At 36.6% G+C, this 20,321-nt stretch overlaps 1 protein-coding gene and 1 long non-coding RNA gene across 11 annotated transcripts in view; one reads left to right on the top strand and one right to left on the bottom strand.

The window, feature by feature from the left end:
• ZNF385B (zinc finger protein 385B) overlaps positions 1–20,321 on the top strand; it is a 407,917-nt gene that overhangs the window by 326,555 nt on the left and 61,041 nt on the right. For 6 of the 9 annotated variants that reach the window (XM_045480382.1, XM_045480385.1, XM_045480389.1 and 3 more), the window contains 2 exons: positions 14,743–14,781; positions 19,115–19,225. The exons of 1 other annotated variant lie outside the window; for it this stretch is intronic. In XM_045480382.1, coding sequence (XP_045336338.1) covers positions 14,743–14,781; positions 19,115–19,225 — 150 coding nt within the window. The remainder of the gene's footprint in view (positions 1–14,742; positions 14,782–19,114; positions 19,226–20,321) is intronic. 2 more of the 9 variants (XM_045480383.1, XM_045480390.1) reach the window with 1 other exon arrangement.
• LOC123599155 lies at positions 1,493–19,016 on the bottom strand. 2 transcript variants are annotated; one of them, XR_006713007.1, is made up of 4 exons: positions 18,347–19,016; positions 18,162–18,280; positions 6,434–6,503; positions 1,493–1,692 (listed from the first exon to the last, which is right to left on the bottom strand). It is a non-coding gene; the product is annotated as an uncharacterized LOC123599155 (long non-coding RNA). The 2 variants fall into 2 exon arrangements; XR_006713006.1 differs by lacking the exon at positions 6,434–6,503 and having other exon boundaries at positions 18,347–18,908.

The raw sequence follows: 20,321 nt of genomic DNA, 5'->3' as shown, positions 1-20,321 counted from the left end.
ATATTTAAGTATAAATTCCTGCCTGGAAATTTTTACAACTCTATTCAATATGACAGAGAAAAATTATGTAAACATGACCTGGGAGGAAAAAAACTGCATCGTGACCATCTATCTATACTATTGTCTCCCTCTTCAAACTACAAACATATCTTTTAAAAATTTAAGTCATGTCCTTTGCCCTATTCAAAAGTGTCAAGATTTACCTACTAAAGACTTTGTGTTCAAAGCTCCCTTTACTCACTGTTGAAACCTCTTTAGAATATGTAGATATTATTTATATGGTATGTATACATGTATGTTTATATAATGTATGGTCATATGTCTTCTCTCTCCCTAAATAAATTATTCGTCTGTGGCGTCTAGGAAAAGGCATTCATTCACAACCACTCACTAAATGTCTATGCATGCCAGTCATTGTGCTAAGAAAGAGTTACAGTGAATAAGACAGACGCTGCTCACTGTCTGATAGACATTACTTCTTCCTCTTGTAAAATTCACCATAACATAATAGAGGATATTGTTGATAGTCAATAGTCAATTCAGTTGATTAAGCTGCCAAGAAACATTAGATTAAGACCTTGATGGGCTCTTATGCAGTAAGGGAACACAAGGTTTCAGAAACCTGTGGAAAGAGGCATCTATAGTCCCACCACGCTATGTCCTCTCACATGTCCCTTTCATTATCCCAGTCTCAACCTCACATGGCTCTGGGACCTCATCTTCAGTGCTAGGGTTTCAAGGATTATGTGTACTTGGAGGGCACATCAGATTTTCTGGCAAGACAGGTCTTCAGTCTTGGCGCTGTCCCAGCACAGCATTTTTCAAGAGTAGAGTCAACTTGGAAAAAGTGTCTATGTCAGGCCATCTTCTTAAAATAATTTATCTTATTCTTAACAAATCTCCAATTAATTAAAAGGAGAAGAAACCAACAACAACCTTTTTCTTAGCTTCTCTCAGTGACCAAGTCTTTAAGTGCCAATGATAAAGTAGCGGAGCTTAATAAATATAAAAAAGTAGCAAAATATTATTGTACCAAACATTCCCTTCAGCCCAAAATGTTATTTCCAAATTGGTTGCTCTATAAACATTAATTGATGGTGGTGTTTTCTGGAAAACTTTTATCAAAAATTTGGGAATCCATCCAGTAGCTAACAGACTGGGCTTTTTCTTTTTCTTTTCCTTTTTCCTCCTCCCCCCCCCCCCCACCGCCTTCCATCTAGATTCTTGTATTCAGAATTAGGTCTTAAAACTCTTTGGGGGAAGGAAAAACATGTTTTGGAATATTCCAATCCCTTTACTTTTAGAACTGTCATTGAGGGTGCTAAAGATGAATTGGAGTGCTATTTAGCAATCTGTGAAGTTTCAACATCTTTGCGGAACCAAGTAGGAATCTTGGAAAAATATATTTTTCACAGATTTAGCTGTCAGTTTAGATGTTCTTACCTTCCTTTTTATGTTCTGATGCTTGAAAAAAGATTGGGAAAAACTTAAATTATATGAACAACACTTTATTTTCATGGAATTCTAGTATCAGAGGGCTTTAACATATTTTCAAGACATTCTAGGTTAATTCTTCTAACACGCTCACATATAAAATAGGCTATATGTGTCATTGTTGCCCCCTTTTTGCAAAATGGAAGATTGAAGAATATAATCCAGGCTTCACATTTCTTCCAGTAGATAGCTCTGCCACTGAAAAGGGAAAAAAGCTAAATATTAGACAAGCAAGAGCTGGTCTCCACCCTGACATATTTTGAATTTAAATGTGTATCTTTCTAACAAGTTATTCATGTGGGACATATTTAAGTACCCAAAAAATCCTTGTGGCTCCTAAAGTCAGATTTAAAAAACTCTCATTTGATGTGTATTCTATTTATTTTATTTTTTAAGATTTTATTTTTAATCTCTACACTCAACATGGGGCTCGAATCCACAACCCCAAGATCAAGAATCACATGCTCCACCAACTGAGCCAGCCAGGCACCCCTGCAAGTGTATTCTACTTAGAAGATAGACTTGTCTTGTCAGTCTCATACTTTTTTCTTACTGTGAATAGTTTCTACAGCCAAGTAATGATGTGAGTGTTGTAGTAGGACACATATCTGATCTTTTTCACAGGTTTATGGTTTACAATAATTAGAGGTGTACATTAAGTCTCCATTAATTATAAATATGTGTCTGGGTCTAATTTATCTTTTTTTTTATGTAGACATCAAACATTCATAGTATGTAAATTGATTCATTTTCATAATAATATAATCAAACCCAAAAAAACCTTCGTTTCCCAAAAATGAGCTGAAGCTATTAGAGGCTAAAATGATTAGTAACACCACTATTACATAGTGTATACTTAATTGTCAATTTTGAAGTACTTACCTTCTAAAGAGGTGTTGGCATTCATTTAGTCAGTCACTCATTCATGTGTTCTATCTCACCTCCTCCCCAAAGCCACCTGGAATGTTCTCTCTGATCTCAAAGAAGTAATTGTTTGCCTTGTTCCAAAGTAAATCTTTGGCTATTCTACCTGGTCTTGATGCTGCTTCATGCCACCTGGGGAAGCAGGAGGCAGAGTGAAGGACAGTGAGCTACTTCTTTGCACAGGGAAAGAGCATTGGACTGAGAGCCAGAACACTCATTCATATCTGGACTCATTCTCTTCGATCTGGAGAAAGTCATTTAGCTCCACGTTTCCTCATTTTAAAACCAGAGGTGATAATACCTTCCTAATCTATATCATATCATGAAAATTCAAGTTTAGTATGTTTATGGAGAATTGAGGATATGACTAAATATTTAGAAAATTTCTGAAATTTAGTGTGACTCTGTGAAAAAGTCATAACTATACAACCTATCACCATATTCTTTTTTAAGATTTTATTTTAAAGTAATCTCTACACCCAATGTGGGGCTCAAACTCACAACCCTGAGATCAAGAGTCACATGCTGTAGGAACTAAGCCAGGCGGGCACCCCATTGTATCATCATATTATTTTTAACAATCTAAAATTCCATGAATATCAAATGAGATCATGCTTATGAAAGGACTCTTAAAATGGCAAAGCTCTATTCTTATAAATAATATTAATATTAATATTTCTATCCCTTTGATCTCATCTTCCTAGCCAATTACCTTAAACAAACCAAGCTATATTCATCACTGGGGCTGGCTCTGTGCATTAGAGCAATCCTAATTAAGGTAGATGCTAAGGATATATACATGGCTAAGACCTGGTTCTTGAGTTTAAAACATTTACACTCAGCTTAAAAGAGTTGTGCTTGGTACTAAGAAGTACTCAATTTACATTAGCTGAATGAGATAGTACTAGGGCATACTTAAAGATCAGAATCACCTGACTGCCTAAAAGCAATGAAGAGAGGCTATAGCCGAATTTGGAGCAGGGCTAGGGAGAAGGTATAGAGTGGAGGGGGGGAATAACCATACTGGTTTGGTTGCATTCCAGTTTGCCTGTTTACTTTCAATGATATTTAGACTTTAAAGGCTATGGATAAAGGTATTTTGAACCTGAGAGCTGTGCACTTAGGACACATTGTCATTGACTCCTACGATGTAACAATGTTTTCTATTACATTTTTAAAATACGCTTGACTTCCAAACATAGAACCTTTATTCTCACATTATTCACTAAACGACTAGTAGTTAATGTAACAGTTTAAAAAAGATTTTAAACCCAGTCATAGAAGCCAACATATTAAATTATCCTTCATCTATTGATAATGGAAATTTATTCTAAAAATTATTTGGACTTCTGACAATTAGAGATCTCCATTGACTCTGTGTCCCCCCTTTTTCCTGAATTTCAATTGCCAATCTATGAGAAGAACCCATTTAACCTGTGTTCTGAGCAGTGGCATCTAACTGTAAGTTTGATGCTTATTCAGAAAAGATTTTGTATTCTATCCCAAAATATTATATAGACATTAAGAATATGCACATATGTATGAAAAACATTTTTTTTCTCAGAATACAACTATCAGCCCAAATAAAAAGTTAAAAATTTTATAAGCCAAGATAACCATAGCTAATAGCTAATAGGAACAGCAGAGAAATAAATCAATCTTCACACTTGTATGAGGAGAAAAAAGGCTCGAAACAGATATATTTTCAATCTGTTCCTTCATAAAATAACATTCTAGAAAAACAGCCTATAGCCCATAGCTCATCCCTCCTTGTGCAATCAGACACTCCATTGTCTTCAGAGGGAGACCTGCTGCCTCACAGGCCTGGCCCCTCTTATGGGTGAATAGCTTCTGAAGAAGCATTGTGACATCTGGATGTGGAGTTCTTTGAGGCTGCAGTTCTGGGGAGAACCATCATTTTGTTACAGAGCAAGAGTTCTATCTGAATTTCCTGGGAATCGGTCATCACAGGAAATTATCAGCAATTCATGGACTTTCCTTTTTGCGTTTGCTTCGGCCTCGAGGGTAATCACAAAAGATTATAGTCTCCATTTCAGCTTTCATATCACTGAAATATTCTTCTCTGCCGAGAGCATGATTGATTTCCAGAGGCCAGCTTTTAACCCCGAGCTTCAGGAGGCCGGTTGCACTGCAGTGGTTTGATAACTGCCAACAATTGTTCTTGTGATACTGTTCTGTTGTGAAGCAGAAATTTGGTGATTCCTGGATAATTATACAAACCCTTTTAAATCAAGTGATATATCCACTTCTTGTGTGGTTAGGTATAGGTATTTGTTCCATTTGAGTAAAGATGTTAAAGGCTGGTGGAGACAAAAGGGTGAATAAAAATTTCAGGCGAGTGTTATGAAGGCTTTGATGTGCCAAGCGTCCTGATTGGCTGATTTTCAGAATGGAAAACAAAATAATTTAAAAATAGTTCTGAGAATCTTCATAAGGAGTAGATAGATTATGAACACAAATGGTTTTGGCTCCATAATGTGAAAACTTTTCATGAATGTTACTGAGGGATTCTGTATTTCACGACAACTTGTTATGTGGTGCATGTAGGTTTTTATCCATGGCTTGACTAGGAAATGTTGATGCAATATCCACGGCCAAAATATAAGCAAACTAGACACATTTTTACGTGGTGATTTCATTTTCTGTATTCATTTTTCTCTTATATATGTTGCTTTATTCAGAATATATAGAGGCAGAAAAGGCTTTGTGTATATTTGAAACAAATCTAGTGGATAAGATAGCTTTGCCTAGAAGTGACTACATTTCCTTCCAAATTCAGAAGAAAAGGAAGACAGTTCAGTTCAGACTACTTTTAGTTTGAACTGTAGCTTCCTTGCAATACCTAAAAATGATTATAAATCGAATGGATAAATGTCAAATGTCAAGCTGTACCATTAACAGAGCATTATTCAATGAAGCAATTATCATCGCAGAGAACAGAGTAGGGCACAATATGGAAGCTCTTTATTTTACTTTACAAGTGTGGTATATTTTGTATAGTATAAATGCAGGGTTGGACCCCAAACCTTTTTTTGCTGAGAAGAGTTAATATGTATACACATCCATACAAAAAGGCAATAGCAAGATGAATATATGACATAAAATATTTTTGATGTCACCTGTCCAGAAAACCACTCCGGGGCCACTTTCCTAATAAAAGCCCTAAAATGTTAAGTGTTATAAGATAAGCTTGCAAGGAAGAGGACCAGTAGAATCCACCTTGATGTAATCATGGAAATCTTGGATGGGAATCAGGAAACAAGAACAGATAAAATATAGGATGCTCAGTTGAAGTAAAATTTCAGCTAAACAACAAATTATTTTTAGTATAAGAAAATCCTATGCAATGTTTGGCAATACATATATGCTTAAAAAAATTATTTGTTGGTTTTTTTTAATGTTTTATTTACCTTTGAAAGGCAGGGAAGGGCAGGCAGAGAGCTGGGCAGAGGATCTGACACAGGCTCTGTGCTGACAGCAGTGAGCTTGATGTGGGACTTGATCTCACAAATTGTGAGATGATGAGCTGAGCCAAAGTTGGACTCAATAGACTGAGCCACCCAGGCACCCCCAAAAAACGATTTGTTGTTTATCTGAAACTCAACTTTGAGCACCTTATAATTTTATTTGCAAATCTGGCAATTGTAGCAAGAGATCTGGGTTCTGGTCTTGGCTGAAGAGGTTCAAGCAACTCACTAAAATTCTCCAAATCTTTTCTTATTTTCACGTGAGAAAGCTGGACTAAAGTCAGGCTGGTGGGTATGGGGCCTGGCCTACCGGTTTTACCCAGCACGGTTTTCAGTGTTTATTGTATTGAATTTCCAGTTAGGATTCTGCTTTGGGAGGGTGGGTGTTCTGGGGCTCAAACTAAAACAAATTAAAAAACAATTTGAAAATGTTGATGATCTCTGACATTTTACCACTGTGTAAGGAGAGTATGGCAGGGAGAGTAAGAGCCCGAGATGCCCAGGATTGGAGCACTGCAGCTTGTTACCTTGCATGGAGCCTTGTCAGTCTTCAACTGTCAGGTTTCTTCCTGGCGCAAGGGTTAGAAACGTGTTGTCCTGCATTTGGGGAAAAAACATTCCATTTCCACTTTGCTTTGCAGAATGAAGAATACATCCCAACACGCCTGGGTTTCTGATTTTGCACTTCTTCCTGCCAAGTGGGGTTTTCTTTTCATCTTCTACCTTTTTAATTTGTGTCACGGACCTGTTTTGCCTCAGCATTGGGATATATCTGATTAGTTACTGAACAGCTTTTCAAACTTAGCTTTGACAGAATGGTTTTGAGAGGATGTCAGTTAATGTATTTGGCTGCTCGGGAAGCGTATTGATTTTTAAATCAAAAAAGCTCATCACTTCCCTAGTCTCTTAGAAAGCCTTTGTAACATTTTTTTAGCCTGTTTACCAGAACACGGGCAAACATATTCTTACTTACTTATACATGGAGACTTACACTGCTAACTTTTAAAGCTACATTTGTAAGTATCAGCAAGTAGTCTTTAGTTACTTGTATGGCATTTTTTTTTTCTCCTAAGGTACGAAGAATTTTATTTTTTGAAAAGATATTTCTCAGATTTACTTTTGGCACTCAATTTTATGTTATAGCAGTTTAATCTGGAAGACAAAGTTTTGGAGGATATTTTCAAGTCACTATTTTAAAAACAAATGGAAAGGTCAAAAACAAAGTGCCTATCTTCTATCTCAGATATATTAGCCTATCCTTCCAAACTTCAGGATGGGATGTCTTTTTCCAACGTACTGTAGAATAATCACTTCTCACGATCTGTCTTCAAATGAATCTCTATCTTTTTGAGTATTTTGCACATCTATTGAAAAGCTATTCTTCGGGGCGCCTGGGTGGCGCAGTTGGTCAAGCGTCCGACTTCAGCCAGGTCACGATCTCGCGGTCCGTGGGTTCGAGCCCCGCGTCGGGCTCTGGGCTGATGGCTCGGAGCCTGGAGCCTGTTTCCGATTCTGTGTCTCCCTCTCTGTCTGCCCCTCCCCCGTTCATGCTCTGTCTCTCTCTGTCCCCCAAAAAATAAATAAACGTTGAAAAAAAAAATTAAAAAAAAAAAAAAAGAAAAGCTATTCTTCAGTCCATAATCCCAAAATATTCTATTTCTTTTTTTTTATTTTTAAAATGTTTTAATTTATTTTTGATGGAGAGAGAAAGAGACAGAGACAGAGCATGAGTGGGGGAGGGGCAGAGAGAGACACAGAATCTGAAGCAGGCTCCGAGCTGTCAGCACAGAGGCCAAAGCGGGGCTCGAACTCACAAACCACAAGATCATGACCTGAGCTGAAGTCAAAAGCTTAACTGACTGAGCCACCCAGGTGCCCCTCTATTTCCTTTTTTATTTTGCCGTGAGAAGAGACAACACTAAATGACACAGGAAACAACTGATCGATTTAGTTTAGATTCTCTTGGTGAATCCAGTTCCTGTTCCCATCACTCCGAATCATGTACTATAGCTTTGTTAGTGTTGGGCGGGGGGGGGGGGGGGAGGCAGGTAACATAGTTTATTATCAACTTTGCATATCTTAGGCTTTTTTTTTTTTTAATTAATTTGTTTTGAGAGAGAGAGAGGAGGTTAGGGAGGGGCAGAGTGAGAGGGAGAGAGAGAATCCCAAGCAGGCTCAACACTTTCAGTGCAGAACCCAGTGTGGGGCTTGAACCCACAAAACGTGAGATCATGACCTGAGCCAAAATCAAGAGTTAGATGCTTGGGCGCCTGGGAGGCTCAGTTGGTTGAGCATCCGACTTCAGCTTGGGTCTTGATTTCACAGTTCGTGAGTTTGAGCCCCGCATTGCACTCACTGCTGTCAGCAAAGGAACCCACTTTAGATCCTCTGTTCCCCTCTCTCACTGCCCCTCCCCAACTTAAGCTCACTGTCTCTCAAAAATAAATAAACTTAAAAAAAAAAGAGTTGGATGCTTTACCGAATGAGCCACCCAAGTGCCCCAAGCTGTTTTTGAAATATGAATATTTATTGAGTTGCTATTGAGAAATAGAGATACTTTGAAGGTAGTAACTTTTTCACAGAAAAAAATATTAATAACATTTATCATTTTCTTCTTTGCTATTAAAATTCATAGTAGAGCTAAATTCTTATTAATTTCCTAAAAGATTCCAGGTAGTTTTCATTTTTCTTAAAAATTTTCTAAATTTTCTTACATTCTGTCATAAGGGCATCTAACAATTTCGTAAGAATTTTTTTGTTATTTTATCTTTGACAGGCATTACAGATCTTTCATATCTGTATGCACCTACTGGCCAAAAAATATTTTAGTTACAGGAACATCAACTCTTAAAGATAATGCAAAAAACTTTCAAGAAGTTTCTTCACATCCTGATGGAAAAACACCTCTGCTAATGGTTTCCAGTCACATCGAAACATTTGCTTATTTAAGAATGGAAACAAACAAAGAAAAGCGCTGGGTTTTCTTAGGAGATGTAATTCAGCTCATTACCTTAATGCTTTTTCCCTGCATTGAAAAGGAGCAGTTACTATTGGAGTTGAGGGTGGTCTGGGCATTACATTAACCAATTAGACATTTCCAAATGCATTGTTTAACCTGAATATGGGTAATGTGCAATAGAATGTTTTAGTTTACTTATCTATTGTTTGAATAGGAACATCAACACCCAAAACGTTGCATATGTGTGTCCATGCAATGAGGTCTGAGCGAACCTTCAGTTAAGTCTCATACCCATTGCAGACATAAATTGAAAGTCTTATTTGTTAAACTGAACTTTTTGAAATGCTCTTTGATGTGGCTTCTTAAATTACTCAGCGGCATAACTACAGCTTTGCTGCATCACCCTTAATCCCTGGCAGCATGGAAAATCACCAGGCATGTGGAGCCGCCAGGAAAATGGAACATTTTACATTTGTACTGACCACATTGGTTTCATACAAGGATGTACTGTCAAAATTAGACGTGCGGCTTCCGTAGGGCACCCAGGTCTAAGCTTGCAGCATCTCCCACTAACAAAATAACTACTGTCTAAAAAAGAACTTAAAATGTGCTCCTTCTACTCAGAATAATTTTAAAATTATCTGTCAAAGGTATTAAACTGGTTTTCCACTAAAGAGAGGGAAGTGGTGAAATCACCCATTCATTTGCTTTTAGTCTTTTTGCTTTTACCATTTAGTAACTCCTTAAAGTTCTAAGAGTGTTAAAATGAAAAATATTTTTTATTATTTTAGAGAGGGAGCACATGTGCACAAATGGGGGAAAGAGGCAGAGGGAGAGAGAGAGAGAGGGGGAGAGAGAGAGAGAGAGAGAGAGAAAATGAATCTTAAGCAGGCTCCACTCTCAGCATGGAGCTGAACTCAGGGCTCAACCCCATGACCCTGGTATCATGACCTGAACCGAAATCAAGAGTTAGTTGCACAACCGACCGAGCCACCTGGGCTCCTCAAGAAAACATTTTCTTGTAATATCTTCATAACTGTTAGATCATGGACCAAATATGTACTTACCTAAAAAACACAAGAAGTAACATACTCATTTTGCTATTCGCTAAGTACCAGGCCAACTGCACTGCACAGAAACCCACTAGGAAGGTTTCCAGGTGAGAGGCCTCTAGCACTTAGCCCTCATCTTTAGAGAGCTTCCAAAATGCAGATCACTGTAGTTTTCCTTTCCCTTGGGAAATGATGATGAGCGTAGTGGCTCTGACAACCAGCTGTTATTTTGATACTTGGTAGTTAAAGGACATCCTCTGCAGAAATCTTACAGACCACTTTGAAAGCTGAAGAACATGCCCCTTACTTTTACCAGGTGTATGATTCTGAATTCTGTATCAACTTCCCTAAATCATGGAGTAATGTCATTATTTTTACATATTTGGTATGGATTTATATGTAAAAGTATCAATCATAGTTGTATCAAGACAACCAAAATGTTTTTAGGAGTTATCTGTGGTATAATATTGTGGTTTTTTTTTTTCCCATTCCCCTATCTGATTTTTTTAAGGTACTTGAAACACTCTGATAATACCTTATTTATCACTTTAGATATATGGGTCTGTTCACCTACAACATTGTATTTTTGAAGCCTTGCCTTCATTGTTTGTCCAATTCTAAAACAGTGCATGATAGCCAAGTAATCAACCTTTGTTAAATCAATGAGTTTTCAAGAAAAGATAGTGTTTGTGCAAATTGCAAACCATGCATTTATAAAAGTATGATGTGTTAGAAAAGGAGCAAAAAGTCCCAAGGACTGTCTAGGTTGATATGAAACACTTAACCTCTAAAAATGTTGCCCCTTTTACTATCAGAGTGATATTGAATTTTATTTAGGAAGAAATCTTGAAATTTATTAAGGCAGAAACACAAATCTCTTAGCATTCTACATTTGTTTTTATTCATCCAAAAATAAAACTAAGTTGGAATTTCTCCAAAATGCTCCTGGAAAATGCAGTTTAATTTTTCTTTCCAAATAGATCTTCAAAATAGATCACAGGGTACTTTTGCTTACTCAGTCATCCTTACTGTCACTGAAATATACAATCTTGCTTGATGAATCCCAGAGCTTTTCAAAGAGGGTCTGACAATATGGAATTTCAATGAAAGATGTCAAGCTTTCTAAATTAATTTAAACAAAAAAGGGGAGGTGGATGAAATTCTAATCTGTGCTCTACTCTGATTGGTTGCTTCAAATCTCTGGGCCAACTCCACTCATATTTTCTATACAGAATAATACTGGCCACCATTAGGGAGACCCTAGAAAGGGATCCTGGGATTCCATTTCATTTCTGCGCAATCACGTACCTCAAAATACTTAGCAGTCTACAATATTTGATAAAGAAGTAGTAATAGCCGTAGTAGGAATAGCTTTATTGAGACTAAGACTAAGATATAGTGTGGCCTATAATTTTCTTAGGTGTGTGTTGTGTTACTTTAGACTTTATATCAGTTCTGAATGACTGCTTAAACTTTCCAGTAGAGGAATGGTATCCCATTGTAGTGGGGACACAATGGATTTGGTTTGCAAGGCACAGCCAATGTGTGGTTTCAGCAAAAAGCTGGGGATATGTGGGGGAAGCACCTTTCCAGACATACCACTCCTGGTTGAATCAACAGTCTGTGGAGAGAGTGGCACGCCATTTGTCTTCCTTTCAGTGACAATGACGGCATCCACGTGGACCCCTCTCAGGGTGCTCTGGGTAGGAGAAGCAGTGTCAGTATGGCAAGTCTCTGCACTTACACATTCCAGATGCAAAAATGCAGGTCTCATGGTAGCGTGCAATTCCAGTGCGATGTTCCATGTGGTTTACTTTTACTGAGCTTTCTGATTTGAAATCCCAAACAGTACAAAGCTGCGGTGGTTGTGCGAATGTTGCCAATGATATGCACTTGTTTCTATTTCTTGATCTTTGAGAGAAGAAATGTGTCTTTGTGATTGTTGTGTCCGTTTTGTTTCTATTTAAGTTTTCAAGGATTTTAAAAAAGTAAAACAATAATAGTAAGGCATGTGGTCAGAGTATCCAAATATAAAAGGCAAAACCTTTTTTGAAGGAACTGCAGAGGAGTATTGCTCTTCAGTGATGTAGCCATCACTTTTAAATGTGTCACTTCATTATATTTGACATTTTAATGAGCCCCTATTGTCACATTCTTTTCCATAAATCTGAATTTTAAAAAGGAAGGGATGAAAAACTGTCATTCTTTCTGTACTATTGTAATTTGATAATATTGCCCTTAAAAAAAATGATGCTTTGCCAAACTTCCAGAAAGTCCTACATCACAGGGTTTAGTAGTTGAGGTCCTCTGGGCAGTAAATCAAGGGCAGGTGTAAATGATGACCATCCCCTGCTGTGTGTAATCTCTGAGTGTTCCCTCTAAGTATTTTTTTCTGGGTGCAAGTCCAATGGTTACAATGGGGAAGGAGGACAGGACACCCCCAATTTTTACATATGACTCACCTGAAGTTACAGAAGAAGAAATGGGCTTATTCTAAGAGTGACAAAAATGGATCAGAAACAGGAAAACCCAGACTTCCCTCTTCAGGAAACTTACTTAAGCATCAAGAAGGCCTTCTGTGTAGCTGGAGTAGACAACCGCCTTCCAGGCTGCAGAAGAAACACTCACCCTTCCTTCAAATCTCACACCCATCAGCAGCACCACCCACGCTGCCTGTCATCCCTGCTCCGTGTTCCATTAGCGGGGAGCAGCGTGGGAGAGACTCCTGCCTGAGTTTGAATCCTGGCTTCAGACCTTTGGACTCAGGGGTGACAAGCTATTAAATCTCTCAAAGCCTCAGATTCCTCATTTGTAAAGGAGAATGATAATCGTATCTGCCTTGTGCGATGGTGGAGACTGCACAAAATAATCCCTTTGGGTAATTCCTGGCGCGTGGTAAGAGCTCTATAAATCTAAGCTGCTCTTATTATGATGTTTATTGTTGTTATTCCACAGCTAAAAAAGGAAATGAAAGGAAAACACCGCTAGGAGGGTAACGCATTGACATCACTGTTAAAGGGAGGATCCTGGATGCTTAAAATGTGAGAAAATCAGAAACGGGAGAAAAGAAACCCAAAGTAGGGGTGGAGCAAAGAAAATAGACTTTTATGTACCTTCTCATGCCTCACTATTTTGCTTAACAGTCACTTCTTTTTCCAGTCCCAGTTTATACTGTTGGGTTTTTGTTTTTGTTTTTTTTTCATGTTTTAATTTTTATGATTATAAATATGTCCTTATGTTGGACTCATCCTACCCTATCTAGTCTGGAACAATATCTGACGTATTAGGCCTGCAGAAATGCTTGTTGGATGACTGATTTTTATTTTTATTTATTTTTTTATGTTTATTTTTATCTATTTCGAGAGAGAGATAAGGAACAATCAGGGGAGGGGCAGCGAGAGAGGGAGACAGAACCCCAAGCAGGCTCTGTGCTGTCAACATAGAACCCAGTGCTGGGCTCAAACTCACAAGCCATGAGATCATGACCTGAGCCAAAACCAAGAGTCGGTTGCTTAAGTGACGGAGCCACCCAGGTGCCCCTGGATGATTGATTTTTTTATTTTAAAAGTCAGGGATGCCTGACTGACTCAGTCAGTGGAGCATCTGACTCTTGATCTCAGGGTCATCAGGTTGAGCCCCACATTGGGTAGTTGGGTGTGGAGATTACTTTAAAAAATAAAATCTTTAAAATAAATAAAATAAATACATTTTAAAAGTAAAAAAAAAAAACAGTTTATACTTCCATTTAATAGAAAAACTAGTATTGCCTGTTCTATTGTACAATAAGTGCTTACCAAATGCCTTTCAGAACATTGGTTAAAATAGATGGCTAAGTTTCAGATGAAATTTTTCCATCTTTGAGAATAGTACAGATACCTGGCCACTTAATCACACTGAAGAAAACCTTGTAAAAAATAAATAAATAAAAAGAAAAAAGAAAAAACAGAAAACCTTGTACAATCCTTGAGCAGTCTGTTTTGCTTTTTAATTGGGTGGTGCTCAGTTTATTCTAACACCCAGACCCACTTGATGGCTAGTGCAATCATTTTAAGACTCTTCCAAGAATATAAATCAAATTTCAGGCCTTCTGAAAATTGTTGAGATATAGTAGGGAAGTTTGTATTTTTCTGTTCTTTGCCAAAAGTTCCCGCTAGCAAAATTACCTACAATCTAAATATCATTGAGAACGAAGCCATTTGATGATGTAGCCCCTCCATTCAATTCTCTCTCCACCCATAGTGTTCCTCCTGCCTTTAGTGAGGTGCTGCTGTGTTTCTTTTCCCTGAGGCTAAGTTTTATTTGCAGCTGCATATTTTTATGTCATAGCCTACACTCTGAAGACATGTATTACTTTGTGCTATGCTCAATGAAAATAGTACTTTTTAAAAATTAATAGAGATTTATGGTTCCATAATCCTGGTAAATACATCAAAGATACCTGTTTGCTCTTATTCTGATATTGAAAATATAAAAGATGGTGTGATAAGGCCAGCTTCATTAATTCATTTATAAGTACTGTAATATAATAGTTCATTTGTCCACACATAGCCTCCAATTATCTCCTCAATTCCTGGTAATAGCCACAACCCCATCTTTCATTTTTATTACCTACCAGTTAATTGCACTAATAGGTTTAGCTTTTCGTTTCTACATGATTTTCATTAGGAAAAGTGGCAAGTGTTAACTCTTGCTGCTTTTTAGTTAGTAAGCATTTCAGGCTTTTTAATCAGAGATGAGCAAAGAAAATAAATTTTTAGAATTTCATGAAAATGTGCTTGCTAGCCTCAAAATTCCAGATGACTACTTCTAACTTTTACTTTTTTAGAAAAGAAGAGGCTTATTTGGGACCAATAAATTCTGCCAGGTAAGGAATATTGGAAGCTAGAGCTATGTGGAATTTTTTTCCTTAAAAAAAAAAAAACAAAACCTTCTTTAGCATAGTGTACAAAGAATCACAATTTTCTCAATCCATATACAGCTTTCTTGTGCAATATAAATGAACATGAGCTAACTTAATATGAATATTTAACAAACTATTTGTTCATTTTAAAGTAATATAAATATTTTAATAGAGATGTTTGAAAACACTTGTTTATTTTGAATAATCAAATGTCTATGAGAAAGCCAATTGATGTTTGAAAGAAAATTCATACTCTCATTTAACTGTAATATCTCCAATAATTTTCCTGAGGATTTTACATATGAGATCATTATGATACGTATATATACTTTTGACTATACTAAACTGACCACTTGCATCTATCACATTTTAGGATTTATGAGAATGTTTTATTCACCCTGATGTTTTATTCATCCTGAAAACTGGGAATTGAATAAAAGAATTACCACTAATTTAGTTATCCATATCTCATTGTGATTACAGAGAACTGACATGCATTCATGGAAGAAAAAAAATATGTTAGTATAAATTAACATCATAGTCATTATTTTCATCTAACTTGTAGAGTGTTACAGAAATGCTAAGAAAAGAATTCAGGATTTTATCACTTAATACTTTTAAGAATAGAGGGAAAGATCGGAAAACCTTCTCTCTGTTATTCCATGTCTGAATCCCACTGAAATGACTCCGGGACTTGTAGCTCTGGTGTCTAGTGGCAGATACTCAAAATCAGCAAGATAGTATCTGTTTCAAGGTATCAGCTGAGTTGGCAAGTGAACAATCTTTTTTAGACAATTTAAAGTTTTTTTTCAACTGAATTGTGTTCCCCAAAATGACATTTGAATAAGAAATATAGAGGGGTGCCTGGGTGGCTCAGTCAGTTAAGTGGTCAACCCTTGATTTCCGTTCAGGTCATGATCTCACAGTTCGAGAGATGGAGCCCCACGTTGAGCTCAGCACGGGACCTGCTTGGGATTCTCTCTCCCTCTCTCTCTGCCCCTCCCCTGCTCACACACTCTCTCTCATAATGAATAAAAATTAAAAAACAAACAAACAAACAAACATAGAATTCTGTGATAAACAGCAGAGGAAGACAAAAGAGATTTAGACGGGGGAGGAGGGAAGGGGAGAAAGAGGGAGGAAGGAGAAAGGAGACAAGGGGAGAAGGGGGGAGGGGGAAAAGGGAGTGAAGGGAAGGGGGGAAAGGGTGGGGAGTGAATCTTTTCCCAAAATCTGTGTAAAAAAATATAGAGAATCAAATGGAAAATAGAGAAAATCTGTTCCAAGTGAGAAACATAGGGGATAAAATTTTTACAGGATTAGTGGTAAGTTGTGCAAAGGATAAAAGGCAGCAAGAGTTAAGGACAGGTGGCAAGTAATGGGATAAAAGGGCTGTGTGTTCATTTAGTTGATTTTATGAAGATGAGTAGGATTATGTATATAAAGTAGAGAAGTCAATTCTGGTAAGCATTTCTTGAAGGAACCTCCTTAGTTTATTCTTCAGAGAACAGATGGCTGGGAACCTGCCTGCCTTTGTATCTGGGGTGCTCATCCACAATTCACCTTTTAGGATAGATTGCTCCCAGCCTTGGGAACACTAGGGGATATTTTCAGGCTGATGTGTTGCCGATGTGAGATTTAAGTAGAATAAAGTTGTACTAGGAGCTATTTGAAAAGTTATATTGGCAGCTAACAATTTCAAAATTTTAAAAGGAATGTTTGTATTCAAGGGTCATGTTGGAGCTATCAGCAGGTATCTTGGTTTACTAAAAACTTGGGACTAGGTTATTTTAGATGTGTCTTTTGTCTTTGTTTCTATATGGTGGTATGGGAGCCACAGGAATATATGCATTTATTTTAGATAATGAAAGTTTTCATTTTTAATGTTAATTTTCTTTTTTTAATGTAAGAAAGAATACATTAAAGCTATGATTTCATGAATATTATGGCTATGTTGTCAAAAAGTCAATTTTATTGTGATTTAAAGAAAAAATAAGTAAATAATAATAGCATAATATATGAATATGGCAAGAATAATGAAAGCAGCATACAGAAAACTGGTGTTTGGGAAAAATTCATATAGTTTTATCCCATGTAGTTCACACAGAGCCAGTATTTTTCAGACTCTAAAAAGATAACATCAATAAATTGCTCTTATTTTTAAACTTTGCAAAACAGTGTACTATTTTTCATCCTGCCATTATAGTTAGGCTATTTTATTTTTAAGCCTGTTCAAACTGATTTGCCATCTCTAGTAACAATCAGAAAATATAGTTTCAGGGCGCCTGGGTGGCTCAGTCGGTTGAGCATCCGACTTCAGCTCAGGTCATGATCTCATGGTTCATGAGTTCGAGCCCTGCGTTGGGCTCTGTGCTGTCAGTGCAGAACCCACTTTGGATTCTCTGCCCCCCCCGCCCCTCCCCCACTCATGCTCTCTCTCTTTCTCAAAAATGAATAAACATTTATTTTTTAAAAAGTATAGTTTCGGGGCGCCTGGGTGGCGCAGTCGGTTAAGCGTCCGACTTCAGCCAGGTCACGATCTCGCGGTCCGTGAGTTCGAGCCCCGCGTCGGGCTCTGGGCTGATGGCTCAGAGCCTGGAGCCTGTTTCCGATTCTGTGTCTCCCTCTCTCTCTGCCCCTCCCCCGTTCATGCTCTGTCTCTCTCTGTCCCAAAAATAAATAAACGTTGAAAAAAAAAAAAAAAGTATAGTTTCATGTTTTACAAGGGGATGAATGAGGCTTAAGTGTATGCATTTGTGAATAACCTAAAAAATGAACTACAGTTCTATTTTCTGAACTTTTGAGATTTTCTTTACCTGTGGAAGGTTTTTTTTTCTCATTAAGTACACTTAATACATCAGTCATGACCTTGAACGAAAGAAATCTCCAGATTTTCCAGTAATGATATTTTACATTTAGTAGTTAATTGTAATACTCAACAATTTTTCTTTTTTATGTTTTAAATTATCACACATAAAATTGACTTTTTAGGGGTGCATGTAGTTCTATAAATTTTAACACATGTAAACTCGTGTAACCACGACTACAGTCAGGATATAAAATAGTTCTGTCACTCCAGAACATTCCCCTCTTCAAATTTTTGTTCTGTATAGTGGGAATACATTGTCCTGTCATGCCCCTAAAACTCTTAGCAAAAATAGGCTACTTTACTATTCAGTAATTCTGTAATCCACCCTCTTTTCTAATGTACTTAAGTTCTTCTAATTGCTAATTTTGTACTTTGTTGATTTATATTCCTGATCAGGGATGGTATTCATTTCTCCTCTCTAACAAATATCATCAACTAATCCAATCCTAAACTCAAACCTCAGGAGATTTCCTACCTGATGGTGTCAGTGGATCTGTCCTTATTCGCATTACATCGGTTTATAAGTAATGCTTTGTTCATCATCCGCATTGTTTTTTGAACTGCCAGTTGTCTGATGTTAATGCTGGAGATTATCTGGAGTACACAAGAGAATCACCACTCTGTCTCTCTTTTTATAGGCTCTACAAATAGTGTTCTTACCTTTTCCCGGTATTTTCATGGCTTTATGCCATATTTTGTCTATTGTTGAGTACTTTCATCACCATGAGTTTCTTTGAATATGTATGGAACATGCAAACCAAAGGAAGGAAAGTCACAGGTTATAAGTCAAAACTTTACTTGGTCAGTAATTAAACAAAGGTTGCATGTTAACCAATCTGCTTTGGGTATTTGAGTGTACAATTGTGACATGCATTTCAAGTAGGATGATGTCAATCTATAGCACATAAAATATATTATTTTAACATAAAGATCAGAATTTTCTATGTTGTAATATGAGCCTGTCATTTACAAAATTTTGCCATAAATCAAAAATTTAGAAATTTAAATATATGCATAGTAATCATCATTGAGGTAATTTCAGACCATCTTATGTATCATCACCTCATATAGGGAAAACATTAACAAGTAAATTTGGACCCTGACCTTTTGATCTTAAATTTTCTTATTTTATGATTCTTTTAAGATTTTTCAAGGTTCCTTATATAGGTAAAAGATTTCTTGAGATGTTGTAATTCTCCTGTGACTTGGTTGGGGCAGGGGAGAGAGGGTTATTATTTCAAACCAGTTTTTTGTTCTTGTTTTTAATTACTGGAAACAGGTACATTACTATTGAGTGAGATTCTTTATTATCCCTGTTTGGGAACTACAAGTTAAAACCCTAAGAAATAATATAAATACTTCTACTTGCTCACACTATTGTCTGTCCTTTGAAGTTGTAAATTGACTATTTTATCATTTGCTCTTCAGATGGATCCTGTGCAAAAAGCAGTCATTAACCATACTTTTGGAGTGTCCATTCCCCCAAAGAAGAAACAAGTTATTTCTTGTAATGTCTGTCAGCTTCGCTTTAACTCAGATGTGAGTATCACCTTTTCATTGCTCTCTGTAGTCTGCCAAGCTGAAAGTCTGATTGTTCTGGATATGTATATCTCTTCATATTTACATGCCCTCGAGCAGCCACTCCCACTGGCGGCCCACTTTCTTTAGTGTGCCACATTTTCCGATTCAGATTCAACATAGAAACCTGAGCAACAGAGTGGTTAATATCAAAAATCAAGAATTTCTCTAATCTCACTCAAATTATGTTTACTTTGCAAAAATACTTAAATAGCAGAAAATATTTTTTAAGGTTTAAAATACAATGAATGCTGAAGAAAACCATTGTTATTTCTCTTTATAACAAGTGTCACATTTTATGTGTATTGCCAAATCATATTAAATACCTGAGAGAAGAATTTATTATACAATTTATATTTTCCCACAACATGGAAGTGTAGGGAAATCTTCGTAAATTATTTTATCTGGCCAGCATAACCATCCTGCTAAAAAAAGAAAAAAAAAAAAAAAAGAAAAAGAAAAGGATATAAATCATTTATTAAAATAGATTTTAAAATGTAAAAATAAGATAACATGAAATTAAAATAAATATTAGAATGTCTATAATACCCAATTACCAAGTAAAGCCAATGACCAAGACAAATCTGAATCTACAGCTGTATATTATATGTGTTATTTCCTGAGTTACTCCATCCCAGAAGCCATTTTTCAAAGAACATGTTATAGGATTCATGTTTCTTGCAAATACTAAAATAATAAATACTCTTATTTACATATACCATTAAATGATATTTTGATAATTCTATATAGGAAACATAATAAAACTTATAGTCATTGGAAAAGAGTGCTTTTGTCATGCTTAATATGATTTGTAAAGGTATATTTAATGTGATTTCCATTAAAGGTCAAATAAATTTTTATGGCACTTGATAAAATCCTCCTCAACTGCCTATTCAAGAATTAAAGTGTTCCTAAAAAATTGAGAATTATATAGTATCAACTCATTTGAAGTCTTAATATTATCATCTGTCCCCAGATTCATCTATAGACCCTGCATAATCCCAATTAAAATCCCAGAAAGCATTTTTGTAGAAAATGCCAAGCTATTTCTTAATTT

This window comes from Leopardus geoffroyi, chromosome C1 (genome assembly GCF_018350155.1).
Source record: "Leopardus geoffroyi isolate Oge1 chromosome C1, O.geoffroyi_Oge1_pat1.0, whole genome shotgun sequence".
NCBI classification, from domain to species: domain Eukaryota; kingdom Metazoa; phylum Chordata; class Mammalia; order Carnivora; family Felidae; genus Leopardus; species Leopardus geoffroyi.
The sequence above is the reverse complement of the archived record's forward strand: the minus strand, read 5'-3'. Positions and strand labels throughout refer to the sequence as shown.